Source organism: Octopus sinensis, linkage group LG1, assembly GCF_006345805.1.
Source record: "Octopus sinensis linkage group LG1, ASM634580v1, whole genome shotgun sequence".
Taxonomy (NCBI): domain Eukaryota; kingdom Metazoa; phylum Mollusca; class Cephalopoda; order Octopoda; family Octopodidae; genus Octopus; species Octopus sinensis.
The window spans coordinates 194658864-194674995 of record NC_042997.1 but is presented as its reverse complement, the minus strand read 5'-3'; the positions used below and the strand labels follow the sequence as shown (position 1 = coordinate 194674995).

The 16132-nt window shown below is 38.0% G+C and overlaps 1 protein-coding gene and 1 non-coding gene across 3 annotated transcripts in view; both read left to right on the top strand.

Annotated features, from left to right (window-relative positions):
- The window catches only part of LOC115214109 (kinesin-like protein KIF22), a 45348-nt gene extending 29656 nt beyond the window's left edge, over window positions 1-15692 (top strand). Inside the window, exons 11-18 of one of the 2 annotated variants that reach the window (XM_029783186.2) lie at window positions 2011-2120; window positions 4098-4244; window positions 7243-7371; window positions 8182-8217; window positions 8644-8768; window positions 10695-10754; window positions 12987-13025; window positions 15194-15692. In XM_029783186.2, the coding sequence (XP_029639046.1) occupies window positions 2011-2120; window positions 4098-4244; window positions 7243-7371; window positions 8182-8217; window positions 8644-8768; window positions 10695-10754; window positions 12987-13025; window positions 15194-15202 (655 nt within the window). In that variant the 3' untranslated portion in view covers window positions 15203-15692. Of the gene's footprint in view, window positions 1-2010; window positions 2121-4097; window positions 4245-7242; window positions 7372-8181; window positions 8218-8643; window positions 8769-10694; window positions 10755-12986; window positions 13043-15193 lie in introns of both variants that reach the window. The other variant, XM_029783171.2, reaches the window with a different exon arrangement.
- Window positions 9735-9838, top strand: LOC115220342. Its single transcript, XR_003882511.1, has one exon. It is a non-coding gene; the product is annotated as a U6 spliceosomal RNA (small nuclear RNA).
- Window positions 15693-16132: the final 440 nt, after the last annotated feature.

The window sequence follows — 16132 nt, the reverse complement described above, 5'->3', positions numbered from 1 at the left end:
TACACATGCCACCGGCGTGGGTGCCAGTAAGGCGATGCTGGCATTCCAAGTTAAAATCCTGCCATGGTTTATATATATTTCTTTACTACCCATAAAGGGCTAAACACAGAGGGGACAAACAAGGACAGACAAAGGGATTAAGTCGATTACATCGACCCCAGTGCGTAACTGGTACTTAATTTATCGACCCCGAAAGGATGAAAGGCAAAGTCGACTACAGCGGAATTTGAACTTCAAACATAACGACAGATGAAATACGGCAACGCATTTCGCCCGGGCGTGCTAACGTTTCTGCCAGCTCGCCGTCATGGTTTATATAAATTATCCTCAGACAGTGGAGTGGTTGAACTATTAAAACTGGTTCTTAAAGTGGACAGTATTGTCTCCTTGGGAACAATGGAAAGTTCCAAGGGGTCATTGAAGAAAAGTGGGGTGACAATGGGGTAACAATTCATGTAGAAAAAAAATGGATTCATTGGATTAAATTTTATTTGTGAAATACAGTTGCCTTGAATTTGCTTCAGAAAGAGGTCTATGCTTGTGATGGTTAGTTGGGGCGGGGTCACTAGTAATGTGGTTTGGGTGTCAAAGGGGCAGCAGCCTGAAAAAGATTGGGAACCACTGTGTTACAGGATCAGGTTAGACACCTTGGGGTATCTTTGAGTTCTTGATGGTCCAAGTTTTTTAAAAAAACCTGGACCACGTAAAACCTAGCTGATGACAGTCAAGGCTGATCTGGAACCCAAACTAGGCCCCCATATCTACGGTGTTTGCCGCTGGAATAAGGAGTGGTTGGAGATCACGTGGTCATTAGCCTCAAATCGCCAGGCCTGGTCGGCATTTGTGAGAGATGCAGCATTGAGGATGAATGAAGCCAGCTCAACCCATCTTGGGTGAATGCTGTCTCAAGTCAGTCTTGATGGTCCGATAGCTTTTGCTACAACACTGGTGCCCAGCTATATCAGTCTTTGCTGTGGATGAACATTGATAATGTGAAGGGAAGACTAAGGCATTTGTTAGTCATCGACTTCAAAAAATTTAAGGTCATGTGTCTTATAAACAATTATTGGTTGGCAAAACCATTATAACATTGAACAAAATGACATGAGGATTTTATTCTTTCTCTTTACACTTTGGGTTCAAATCCTGCTCAGGTCAACTTCATATTTCTTTCCTTCAGGGTCAGAATAAAGTACCAATGAAATATTGGAGTAGTTTTAATGACATTACAGTTATCCCGAAATTGCAGGCCTTGTACTTGAGTTTAAACTAATTTACCAAGTGGCGAGCTGGCAGAATTGTTAGCATGCTGGGTAAAATGTTTAGCGTTATTTTGTCTGTCACTACGTTTCGAGTTCAAATTCTGCCAAGGTCGACTCTGCCCTTCATCCTTTCAGGATTAATAAAGTACCAGTCAAGTAGTGGGTTTGATGTGATCAATTGCACCCCTCCCCACAGAGAACCAGGCCTTGTGCCTATAGTAGATAGGATTATTATTATTTGCCGTTTGCCAGCTCTGTCTGGCCCCGTGTCGGTGGCACGTAAAAGCACCATCCGTTCGTGTCCATTGCCAGCATCGCCTGGCCCCGTGCCGGTGACACGTAAAAGCACCATCCGTTTGCCAGCTCTGTCTGGCACCTGTGCAGGTGGCACGTAAAAAACACCCACTACACTTGCGGAGTGGTTGGCGTTAGGAAGGGCATCCAGCCGTAGAAACACTGCCAGATCTGACTGGGCCTGACGAAGCCTTCCAGCTTCACAGACCCCAGTTGACCCGTCCAACCCATGCTAGCATGGAAAGCGGACGCTAAATGATGATGATGATTATTATTATTATTACTGAGTAATTTATGGATAATTAGTTTTTATAATGTAATTGTGATTTCCCCACCTAAATTTCTTAAGCATTAAAAAGCTGATTAGAAACATTATTAGAGCGAATTTTAAGTTTGAAATAGATTTGTTTCAATATGTCTGTATATAATACCTGATTTCCCTTTGATTTCAAAGAGAACTTCTGAAAGATATTCAAGAAAGAACTCGAATGCTGAAGACAACCATGGAAAAAGAAAACCATTCTGAGAAAGACAAAGAAACGACTGAAGGGAAATGCATTTCTAGTGAGTATAAAATATCTATTTATTATTATTATTATTAGGTGGCTAGCTGGCAGCATTGTTAGCATGCTGGGCAAAGTGTTTTGCAGTATTTCGTCCGTCCTCACGTTTTGAGCTCAAATTCCGCTGAGGTCGACTTTGTGTTTTTCCCTTTTGGGGTCAAATAAGTACCAGATACGCACTGGGGTTGATGTAATTAACTTAATCCCTTCACCCAAATTTGAGGCTTTGTGCTTCCAGTAGACAGGGTTATTATTATTGAGTGGGTGACGACAGTGAGCTGGCAGAATCGTTAGCATGCTAGATGACTTGCTTAGAACACGAAGACAGACGAAATGCCGCTGAGTTCAAATTCTGCTGTGGTTGACTTTGCCTTTCATCCTTTCAGGGGTCGATAAAATAAGTACCAATTGTATACTGGGGTTCAATGCAGTGGACTTACTCCATCCCTGAAATTGTTGGCCTTGTGCCAAAATTTGAAATTATTATTAAGGGGTCGAGTTGGCAGAATCGTTAGCACACCGGGCAAAATGCTTAGTGGTATTTCATGTCTTCACATTCTGAGTTCAAATTCCACCAAAGTTGATTTTTGCCTTTGAATCCTTTCGGGGTTGATAAATTAAGTACAAGTTGAATGCATGGGGTTGATGTAATCAATTTAATCCCTTCCCCCAAATTTCAGGCTTTGTACCTATAGTAAAAAGGATTATTATTATTATTACAGCAGTGAGCTGGCAGAACTGTTAGCACACTAGACAAACTGATTAGCAGCATTTTGTATTTGTTTGGAGTTCAAATTCCACCAAGGTTGACTTAATCTTTCCTATTTCCAAGGTTGATAAAATAAATACTAGTTGTGTACTGGGGGCAAATGTAATTGACTTATTCTGCTAAAATTGCAGACCTTGTCCCAAAATTTGAAGCTTATTATGAAGGCAGTGAGCTGACAGGACCATTAGCACACCAGGCGAAATGCTTTGTGGAATTCTCTTTCTTTACATTCTGCCGAGATCAACTTATCCTTTCTGGACTGCTTGGTGTTGATCTCATGAACTAGATCTCTTCTCCAAAATTTCAGACCAGGCACATCCGTGCTGGCGGCACGTAAAAAGCACCAACCGATCGTGGCCGTTGCCAGCCTCCCCTGGCACCTGTGCAGGTGGCACATAAAAAGCACCCAGTACACTCATGGAATGGTTGGTCTTGTGAAGGGCATCCAGCTGTAGAAACACTGCCAGATCAGACTGGAGCCTGGTGCAGCCTTCTGGCTTCCCAGACCCCGGTCGAACCATCCAACCCATGCTAGCATGGAAAACGGATGTTAAACGATGATGATTTGCCTGTAACTGAAAGGATTATCGTTTGTTGCTTAGTAATAACTGTCTTACTGATATGTGTAGATTCCTTTCTCTGACAGATATTTCATTCAGATCAAGTGTACTTCAGCACTTAGCTCAGTACGTTAATAATCTACACATGCAGATGCATTTGCACAGCAACACCGTCTCCGTTTAGATATCATGCATGCACTACCAGTTCAGAAGTTAGTCTATGATATTGCATAGTCATTTCTCTTCCATTCTCCTCATGCATTGGAGATGATTATGGAGGCAGTTAGGCATTTAACCAATATCCTAAGGTTTAGGTGTAAACTATTTTTAACCCTTTAGCATTTAAACCGGCCATATCCAGCCAGAAGTATTCTGCCTGTTTTATGTTCAAACTGGCCAGATCTGGTCTCTCAGACCAACCCTACAATATCGTTTTAAAAATTAACAGCTACCTCATCAAAATCTCATAGCTACAAGATAATGCATGATTAGTTCAAAACAATGTGGATAAAGAAGCATTAATTTTGGTAGAATAATGCAAACAAACATTAAAGGGTTAAGAATCATTGCTTCACACAGTTTGAATCTCATTGGGAATTTAATTCCTTTAAAATTGAAAGCCATTCTACCTTTCCCTATATTTTTCTAGACACTGGTAACCTTATTGACGATATTTCAAAAACTGAAAATTCTCAAAGCTTGCGTTTGTGTCGAAGATCTTCAAGTTTAAGAGTAACGTTTGACATGGAGAAACAATCCCACAGTGAAAACCAAATGTCAAATAAGACTAGGAATGGTAAGTATTATTGCAACCATCAATTACCATGGTCGCCCTCACCATCACTTGCCTATATATATATAATATATATATATATATATATATATATATATATATATATATATATATATATATATATATATAATATATATATATCTATATATATATATATATATCTATATTATATATATATTATATATATATATATCTATATATATATATATATATATATATATATCTATATATATATATATATATTATATATATATATATATATCTATATTATATATATTATAATATATATCTATTATATATTATATATATCTATATATATATATATATATATATATATATCTATATATATATATATATTCTATATAATCTATATATATATATATATATATATATATATATATATATATTATATATATCTATATAGATATATATATATTATATATATATATAGTCTAGGCTTATAGGCCCTCATTATTTGTTTTCCTGTCCTGTTTCTATTCCTTCTTGTACTGTATTTTTTTGTAATTGTATTTTTATTTTGTAGTTGTTTTTTTTTAATTGTATTGTTTTTACGTCCTGTTTTTGTCACTTTTTTTTTTTCCTTGTTTTTACTCCTCTGCAAAGGAATTTTATTTAATTCTTTCGCAGGAAGGACTAGTTCGACGAGACGTGTTCTGTCCTCACCTTCGAAACATTCTGGAGTTAGGGACAGCTGATGAAGGGGATTTTTCCTTGTGTAGTTGTCTTGTACTGTTTTTTCGTTGTTAAAAAAATGGTCCGTTCCATGCTGTTTTTACTTTTTCGTTTCTCGTTGAGTTCTACGTCTATTTGTGGTGTCCTATACACACGTATATATATTTATATATGCATGTATATATACATGTAGATGTATATGCATATATTTTATTTATTACACTATTGTATGACTGAGCGCCTTCGCGTCGGTTCGTTTCGTTTCTTCTCTAAGCTGGTTTATATATATATATATATATATGAAAAAACAAGTCAAAAATAGAAAATGCTAAAATATATATATATATATATCTATCTCATCATTCGACATCTGTTCTCCATACTGGCATGGGTTGGACAGTTTGGCAGGAGCTGACTAGCTAAAGGGCTGTTTAGGCTCTGTGTGCTTTGGCATGGTTTCTGCCCTTGACCCATTTGTTACTGTATTTATTTTGTGGGGCTCTGCATTTCTTTCAATTACTTTAAATATAACAAAGAATTTAGTAAAATATCTTAGTCATCGTTAAGCTAGTGTTTGGAACATAAATTGTGACTAAAGGTTGGGAGAAGATTTTAATTCAGAACTTTTGAAAACAAGACATTTTGTACTCAGAACCAGAGCTGGTTTCAACCAGGTTGGTAACGAAAGGGTTAATGTCCACTCTTTAACCCTTTCGTTACCGTATTTATTTTGAGATGCTCTGTGTTTCTTTCAATTACTTCAAATATAACAAAGAATTTAGTAAAATAACTTAGTTATCATTAAATTAGTGTTAGGAACATAAATTGTAACTAAGCTTTGGTGGGAGATTTTAATTCAAAACTTATGAAAACAAGACATTTGTACTACAGAGCCAGAGCCGGTTTCAGCCGGGTTGGTAATGAAAAGGTTAATGCCAACCACTTTACAGTGTTTAGTGGTACAGGTACTTTTTACATGTTACCAGCATATATATATGTGTGTGTGTGTGCGGGAGTCACTCTTCAGTTATATATTTTACTATTGTCATCAGTACCATCACCATTTACAAAGTTTAGGTGGAGTGTTGCTTTTACTATAACCATTAGCATTCAAACTGGCTGGATCTGGCCTCTTACACCTCTACAATATCTATCTAGAGATAAACAATCACGTCATCAAAAAATACTTAATTAAAAAAAAAACAATGTGAATAAAGCATTGTATTAGGTAGAGTAATCTGAATGCTAAAGGATTAAATGGTGATGGAAACTTTGATAATGACTAACTGAACTGTAGCTTTGACTGATGGTGATTGTAGCTATGACTGACCAGTTGTGATTAGTCAATTGGTCCCACAACTGTCCTGCAGTTGTTACGACTGATTGTATCGTGGCTGTGACTATTGTTGCCATAGTTGTCATGACTACCAGTAGATATAATAACTGTGTGGAGATGCAATGGCCCAGTGGTTAGGGCAGCGGACTCGCGGTTATAGGATCGCGGTTTCGATTCCCAGACCGGGCGTTGTGAGTGTTTATTGAGCGAAAACACCTAAAGCTCCCCGAGGCTCCGGCAGGGGATGGTGGTGATCCCTGCTGTACTCTTTCACCACAACTTTCTTTACTTCCTGTTTCTGTTGTACCTGTATTTCAAAGGGCTGGTCTTGTCACTCTCTGTGTCATGCTGAATATTCCTGAGAACTACGTTAAGGGTACACGTGTCTGTGGAGTGCTCAGCCACTTACACGTTAATTTCACGAGCAGGCTGTTCCGTTGATCGGATCAACCGGAACCCTCGTCGTCGTAACCGACGGAGTGCTTCCATAATAACTGTAATGGAGTTGTGACTGATTATCATGCAGTTTACAGCTATGAATGTACTGTAGATGTGACTTTGGGTGTTTTGTGAATTGCATTCAAATATTTCAAAGCGAATCCATTAGAAAGTGAACTGTTTTTTTCACTTTGATTTGAAAATTGCCGCTGCCAGCCTCCCCTGGCACGTAAAAAGCATCCACTACTCTCAGAATGGTTGGCATTAAGAAGGGCATTCAGCTGTAGAAACACTGCCATATCAGACTGCAGCCTCCTGGCTTCCCAGACCCCAGTCGAACCGTCCAACCCATGCAAGCACGGAAAACAGACATTAAACGATGATAATGATGATATCCAGCCTGCAGATCTGGCCTGTCATACCTATCCCACAATGTCATTCTAAACCTAATCATATCATTGAAATTGTTTAATTCAAAACAATGCGAATAATTAAGCATAAAATTTGGCAGTATAATAATCTGTATACTTCTAGCTGGAATCCTGAAAAATATTGTGAATTCTACACCTGTGCGGCCAATTCCAACTCGTAAATGTCATTCAGAAATAAGGAAACGTAGATACAGTGAAATGGACACTGTGGTCAGTGACTCATCTAAGGATGGTAAGTATATTTGTCACTTGGTTTAAATGGGTGTTATCCCTGCTGGTTTTAAAGGATTTTGCTTATCTTTTTGTTGATGACAGACTGTGAAGCTGACAGACACATCATCTTGATTTTTTGAAGTCTACTTTTCTCTGCCCTAAAGTGGTGAATTCTGATCCATGCAAGCAATTTTTTATTGAGTTCCTTTCTGATGCCATCTCTTGTTTCCAAGCCTGACTGGAAACAAATGGAACCCTTTGAATGAACCTTTTGTTTACAAGCAGTGAAGACGGGAGTAATATAAACTCACTGACACATAACTATAGTTTCTATCTTCCTGTTTTATTTGCAAGGTATTGGTCCACCTGTGGCTATGGTACACAGCACTAGTTGACTATGTCCATGTTGAGGGACTGAACTCCTAACCACTCTGGAGTAAAATTCTTAACTGCATAGCTTTGCTTGCAAGTAAAGAGTGTGTAGTGTTTGAAGAGGTCTAATAAGACTGAAACATATGAAAAGGTGTCACCATGTTCAGCAAAGAGTTGGTTTATTTATGTCCCTGTAACTTAGCAGTTTGCACATAGAAACTCAACGGAATAAGTACTGGGCTTTGGTTTGTTTCACTAAACCCCATGGAGGCAGTGTCCCAGCATGGCCACGATTCAATGACTGAAAAAGATATGAGTGTATATATGGAATGATAGAGGCTGTGTGTGTGCTTGTTCATTAGTAAGTATGAATGTGCGTATGTGAGAGGGGGGGTCTGTGTATGTACAATATAGTGTTTTGTTAATTCTAATTATCTTTGTTTCCCTGTCATTGTAGATGAAATATTGATCAAACACCGACATAAAACACACAGTAAGTATTTTCTCAACAACCATATTACAGAATGTGTTAGTTTTCAGAGATACCAATAAATTTCATTGTATACTGTTACACTGAGGGAACTATATGTGTGTTTGTGTGACTGGCACTCTATTTGGTTACAGCAATAAGGGTTCCAGCTGGTTTGAATATAATAGAACAGCCTGATATTTTACTCATTTGGACTCTAATAAACATTCAATTTTTAAAAGATCCTCATATTTTTATAATTAAATACAAGGAATTCTATTTTTTTAAAATTGAAATATTTTCTGTAGTAGTATAACCACTGTATTGCATAAGTTTTAACAGCAAAATCTTATGTAGAACCCACTTTAGAGCCATTAGTCCCAAATTTTGAATATATTAATATATTCCTTCTATTAGTCTGTATTTATTGAATTTTAATTCCATTTGCAGAAAACCATATTTTATGTTTGCTAAACTCCCAAAACAAAGCAGATATTCTTCTCCTTCATACTGTTGGCACTCGAAGAGCTGATCTGATATATGACTGGCAGCAGGAACATGGTCCTTTTGAAAAGGTAGGTGGAAATGTTTTTCACACTAAGAGTTGCTGAAGCATGGAACAGACTGCTGGCATCAGTTGTTAGTTGTCGGAGCACTGCATCCTTCAAAACTTCCATGCTTCCTGAGATTCGCCAACACTACACCTGATTTTCTCCCCTCCATACACACGCAAGCATGTATCTGACTCATACACTGTTCGCTTTCCAGACATTTGTGCATTACTGCATATGCTTTATACGCACTTTTGACAAGTTGTAGGGCACCTGAGCACTGTATACAATAATTTCATTATTATTTATTATTAAGTACTTGCAATATCATCAGTAACACCTTTGGCACGATGCTGCGCTTAAAGATGCATCAAGTCAAGTGAAATTGTAGTTGTGGCAGATTACTAGTGTCACGCAAATGGCACTTGTGCATGTGTCATTAGGTTGCCGGGTCACCACTGGTAGCTTCAGCTTCATTTATTATATGTAGGACTGATATCTTTTTTATCTTGTATTATTTCAGTTATTAGATTGTGGCCATGCTGGAGCACCACCATGACAAATTTTTAGTCAAATGAATCAACTCTAGTACTTCTTTTTTCTAAACCTCGTACTTATTCTGTCAGTCTCTTGCCAAACTGCTAAGTTGGGGGTGGTGCAAACAAACCAACACAGGTTCTCAAGTGATGGGCGGTGGAGACAAACATACAGACATGGTATTTTTCTTTTTTCTTAAGGTATGACTCCAGAGGTTCTTAAAGTTGGGCTGCTGGCTAACCTGACACTTGTTCGGCATACAGTGCTGCCACTGCTTATTTTATCATTTTAGGTGATTGTACGACAAACTGATTTTATTGAGGCAGATTTTGTAGGTCCTGGTGACCTTCCTTAGCTGTTTCTATGCAAGGTAATATATCCCCATGGCCAGATATGGTTTTCACAGAAGCATCTAGATCAATGGCTCTCTACTGAGGTCCGTAAAAGATTTTCTGAAAATTTATGTACAATATTCTAAAATTGGAACAATACAGAGAAGATTAGCATGGCCCCTGCGCAAGGATGACACGCAAATTCGTGAAGCGTTTTATATTTCTTGGCTGTTTACTAGCCTCTTCTGGCCCCTGTACCGGTGGCACGTAAAAAGCACCCACTACACTCACAGTAGTTGACGTTAGGAAGGGCATCCAGCTGTAGAAACACTGCCAGATCAGACTGGAGCCTGGTGCAGCCTCCTGGCTTCCCAGACCCCGGTCGAACTGTCCAACCCATACTAGCATGGAAAATGGACGTTAAACGATGATGATGATGAATAAAACTTTGACCGACATAGACTACCTCTGCTCTCACTGAGTTGTAAAACTGATTCTCTACTGTCTTTTGTGATTTTCCTTTCATGCAATGTAACATTGGGATCTTTTCGGTTTGAACGGCAGTTTTTTTAAATAATTTCCACGTAACTAAACACTTTTAAACTTCGTATACTGGTAGAATGTGTTTATAAAACATCTTTTTCTCTTGGCTTTGAGAAAATTCTATAGTTTGTAAGATATTTGTTGTTTTTTTTTTCTTCAATTTCTACAATTTCAACCAATCAATGATGTCTGAAAACATTCTGTGCCATATGAAAATGTCCCTCGTTTAAGAAACAGATTGGATTTATTTACATTTCTGAAGAAAAAAAGATACCCTTCCCCCACCGCTAACCCTAACTCTAACCCTAAATTTAAAATAGATTGAAATGCAATAGATCGATACTAGGGTCATAATTATGGGTGACAATTTCATATGACACCGCTAGAAAAATACTGCCGTTCAAACCGAAAAGATCCTTACATAGTACATCCAATGCACCATTTTTAACTTGTTCTTCTGCAGATCCTCATCCCTCGACACCTATTTGTGTTTTGCTGCCATGATGTATTAAAATAATTTTAAAATTCTTTCTTGCAGGTTGAAGATCTGAATCAAATTCTGGATTTGGGAGAAAAGTATGTCTCAACATTTATGCATGTAAGTATGAAGTTGTTTTTCTCTTTTTATATCCTCAGCATTTAATTTCTCTCTTCCATGCTGGCACGCAGTTCCATTTATGTCTTGGCATAGCTTCTACAGTTGGATGCCCTTCCTACCGCCAACCACAGAGTGGTCTGGGTATTACAAATTCTTCAATCAAGAATATGAAGCCCTTGGTCCATCAGGAGTTATGACAAATATGCTTAAATGTTGGATGGAGTGGGATACAGTTTTGTTACTTGTATCAGGTTTTTCAGGAAGGGATCATACACAGTGACTGATAGCATTATATTCAACTACTGTTGTGATTTTGTTAGGATTTGAACCTGTTGGGAGCATTGTATCACTCTACATAGCAGGTGAATGTGTTCATTTATTTGACATTTATCAAGTGGACTCTTCCCTTCTATATGTAAGAGATGAGGAATTATGTACATTATTTACATTTGATGGATATTTGTCCTCATCTTGTTAGTTGCTAACACATTTCGGCTGATGTACCCTCCAGCCTTCATCAAGTGCCTTATGGAAATTTCGAACCTGGGTTCTCATTCCTAAGGTATTTTTTGATATTATTCAGGTCACTGGAATTTGAACTCGGAATCTTGGGATTAGTAGCCCATGCTCTTAACCACTATGCCATATGCCCATGGGTATATCAGCCGAAATGTTGTGTTATCAACAAACTAGATGAGGACAAATATCTGTCAAATGTAAATACTCTTTCTTTGTCAAGAGTATTGGCTTGTGCCAGATGTATGTATAAATTACTCATAAGTAAAAGTCAAAGTTCATGGTTAGAATTGGCTGTTTACTATTTTGTTACTTACTTGTATATATACCTATATACATATTTGCTGTTTACTACAATAATTTAGTTCACTATAACTATTATATGGAGGCGCAATGGCCCAGTGGTTAGGGCAGCGGACTCGCAGTCGTAGGATCGCGGTTTCGATTCCCAGAATCGTGTGTTTATTGTGTGTTTATTGAGCGAAAACACCTAAAAGCTCCACGAGGCTCCGGCAGGAGGGGGTGATCCCTGCTGTACTCTTTCACCACTCTTTCTCTCTTCTGTTGGCCTGCTCGCTTAGCCAGCGGGGTGGTGTCATTCGAAGGCTAAAACAATGCGAAGCGCATTGTGACCAGTGATGTGTAACATCTGATGGTCTGGTTGGTCACATGATAACTATTATAGAAGGAAAGGTAATGCCTCAGACAGAAATGATTGCAGAAATATCAAATTACTGGACCTGGTCATGAAGGTTGCAGAAAGGGTCACAAGTTCTCTAATTAGGAACAGAATAGCCCAGATGAATTGCAGTTTGGTTGTGTGTCAGGGAGAAGCACTACTGATGCTACTTTCTTAATAAGGCAACTGTAGAAGCATTTAACCAAATGTAAATTCGAACTTAAATAGTATGTCCCAACAGGAGTTGGCTGTGTGGTAAGTAGCTTGCTAACCAACCACATGGTTCCGGGTTCAGTCCCACTGCACGGCATCTTGGGCAAGTGTCTTCTGCTATAGCCCCGAGCCGACCAATGCCTTGTGAGTGGATTTGGTAGACGGAAACTGAAAGAAGCCTGTCGTATATATGTATATGTATGTGTGTCTGTGTTTGTACCCCTAGCATTGCTTGACAACCGATGCTGGTGTGTTTACGTCCCCATCACTTAGCGGTTCGGCAAAAGAGACCGATAGAATAAGTACTGGGCTTACAAAGAATAAGTCCCGGGGTTGATTTGCTCGACTAAAGGCGGTGCTCCAGCATGGCCACAGTAAAAAAAAAACAAAAAACATCTTCATAGCCTCTCTTTATCTCTTTTCCAACTGGGACAGCTTTGTATCTCCTCTACAGCAAGACATCTATTTCTGTCCACTTATCATACTTTAAGCTCTCATTACCTTGCAGAGAGCCATCTCCCTCAGTCCAACACCCCAGGGGGCTTGGGAACCTCTTTAGTGCTGTGCTGCATAAAAAGTACCCAGCACACTAGTTGGCCTTAGGAAGGGCATCCAGATGTGAAAAAATGCCAAAACAGATCTTGGTGCAGTCCTCTGGCTAGCCAATTGTCAAACTGTCCAATCCATACCAGCATGAAAAATAGGCATTAAATGATGGTATATTTTACCTACTTTTCAGACTATGTAACTTTAGTTTTTTTTAAATATGTTACACTGGGCAATATTTGAAATACAGCATTTTTTTTCTTTTTAATATTTTTCAGAGAAACTTTTTGCACTTTGATGAAGAAAATATGGACCCTGTCAGTATAAACCTTCTGTAATGTTCACGCTAGACTTTTTTTTTCCCCTTTGTTGCTGGATAAATAGTTGGATGTAATTTAAAGAGCAGACAACAAAATCCATCTGCTTTCATCAACAATACAAACTGCATTCAACTTTGCAAAATGATTATACATTCTACATAATTGTTGTTACCAGCCATTAATTGTTATATATATATTATGTATTTGCTATTAAGAAAAAAAAAATCATTATCATTGTTACTAGCAACATTTTTTTATTGGAAGTATAACCAGTGACTATTATCAATATAACCGGACCCTAAAATATAACCATTGGTTATGTTATAACCGGTGTCTACATTTACTAATAACCAGTGGTGTTTATTATTGTCGGGGCAGGGAATTAACGGAATTGTAAGGCGGCAAGCTGGCAGAAACACACCAGACGAAATACTTAGCAGTATTTTGTCTGTGTTTATGTTCTGTATGCAAATTCCGCTGAGGTCGAGTTTGCTTTTCATCCTTTCGGGGTCGATAAATTAAGTACCAGTTGCATACTGGGGTCGATCTAATCGACTGCGCCCCCCCCCCCACTTCCCCAAAAATTTCAGGCTTTCTACTTGCAGTAGAAAAGGATTAAGTGTGATGGAGGAAATGATAGTATTTCTTCCAGCTCTGTTCTTAGGTCAACTTTGCCTTTCATCCACCAAGGTTGATAAAATACCAGTCTTGTATTGGGGGGTTGATGGTGTTGACTGGATTCCTGTGACTCAAAATTGCGGGCGATGTGCCTAAATTTACAAATTTTATTATCAACGGTTTTAATTAGGGCAGTGAGCTGGCAGAATTGTTTGCATTGCGGACAAAACGCTTAGCAGCGATCGTCCTTTTACATTCTGAGTTCAAACTCCACTGAGGTTAACGTTATCAACCCTAAAAGGATGAAAGGCAAAGTACCAGTCAAATAGTTGGGGGTGGCATGGGTGTGGGCAATGTAATCAAGTAGCTCCTTTCCGCCACAAATTTCAGTTTTCATGCCTAAAATAGATGAAATAATTATTAAGGTGACGAAGCTGGCTGAATAGTAAGCATGCCAGGGAAAATACTTGGCAGCATTTTATCTGTCCTTATGTTCTGAGATCAAATTCTGTTTGTGGTTGGCTTTGCATTTCATCCTTGAGGTCAATGTAATTGACAAGCCCCAACCCCCAAAATTTCAGGCCTTGTGCCTACAGTAGAAAAGATTGTTATTATATAGCTATTTTAATATAAATAGCTATAATTAGGGTGGCAAGCTGGCAGAAGGCTTAGCATCCTGTCTTTGTTTGGAGTTGAAATGCTGATTTTACGTTTAGTCATAATTACCCCAGTACACTGGGGTAATTATAACTGACTTACCGCATCCCTTGATATTGCTGGCCTTGTGCCAAAATTTGAAACCATTATTATACAGCAACTATATTAAAATATCATCAGTGGTTATCATCGTCCTCATAACCAGCATCCTATTCAAATATATCTCCAGTTCTTGTTATCATAAATGTATGTTACATTAAAAATATAACCATTGACTATGTTATCTTAAAACCGGTCCCTAACATAACCAGTTATGGTGGTAGTTATTAGGGCAGGAGATTGGCAGTTATTAAAGGGTTGGATGAAATACCTTTTGTGGTATTTAGTTTCTTGTCTTTATGTTCTGTTCAAATCCTGCTGAGGTCAACTTTGACTTTTATCCCTCCAAAGTCACTAATATACCAGTCACCACTTAGGGGTAATGATATTGTGTAATCCCCACCCCTTATAATTGCTGGACCGGTATTAAGGTCGCAAGTTGGCAGGATCATTACCATTCTGGGCAAAACGCTTCGTAGCATTTCGTCTGTTCTGAGTTCAAATTCCACCTAGGTCAACTTTATCTTTCGTTCTTTTGGGGTTGGGGGTCAATAGAATAAGTACCAGCTGAGCTCTAGGGTCAGTGTAATTGACTTACCCCACTCCCTTGAAATTGCTAGCCGTGTGCCTAAATTTGAAACCATATTGATATTACCATGGTATGAGTGATGGAGTGGCAGAGTTGATAGAAGATTGGACAAAATATTTTAGAAAATAAGCACATGCAACAAAAAATATCCTGAGTTCAAAACCTACTGAATACTTTTCTTTTATTTTTCTTATTCTTCCAGGGTTGTTAAAATACAATACCAACCAAATATCAAGTATTGATATAGCTGAACATACAAAACTAAAGTTTGGTGTCTTGTATTTATTATATTTACTTGACTGAGTTGTACCCCTAATTTAGTGTTAACTTCATACAAAGTTTTAATTTTGTTCTGTATAAATTGAACCCCAGTTCTTAGAGTTAACAATCAAGCATAAAACATTGCAACCAGGAGTAGATACAGTAAGATGTCCAGTTGTTTTCAGTTTTTTTTTATTTTTAAAAAATATTTTTTAAATCTGAGAATAATTTAATGAATAAAGAATCCGTTTTAAGGTTTAGATATAGCAATATTTAGCAATCTATGGATGGTTAATCTGATAACGCTTGAATAATCTAATGCTGTTTGGATGAAGAATCTTCGTTTGAACAGTCGGACATTTTAACAATGATTTATCGAGCAAATTCAGCCAGGACTATTTCAAGTTTATTTTATTAAAATCTTTGTTCAAAATTGTCAATTTTAATTCTCTTTATTTTTCTGTGTCTTTTAATTTTCTATTTATTCCGTTCATTCCATTTTTAAAGTCTAACCTCTTGGAAAGTTTGGCTTACTTTCATTGTCCTGTTCATTTGATGTCCATTTTCCATGCTGGCATGGGTTGGTCTGTTCGACTGAAAACTGCTAAGCTAGGGGGAACTGCACCAGGTTTCAATCTGATTTGGCATAGTTTCTACAGCTGGATGCCCTTCCAACCACTCCAAGATTGTTGTGGGTGCCTTTTATGTGCCACCAGCATGGGTGCCAGGTATACGACACGGGTGCCAGAATTATGCATACACAGAATGGTTAAGGCTTCCCTATTGCCAGTGTGTGTGTATATTTATGTGTGTGTGTGTGTGTAAATAAGGGCAACAGATGCTGAGGCATACGAAGCATCTCAAGTCATAATATCTTATA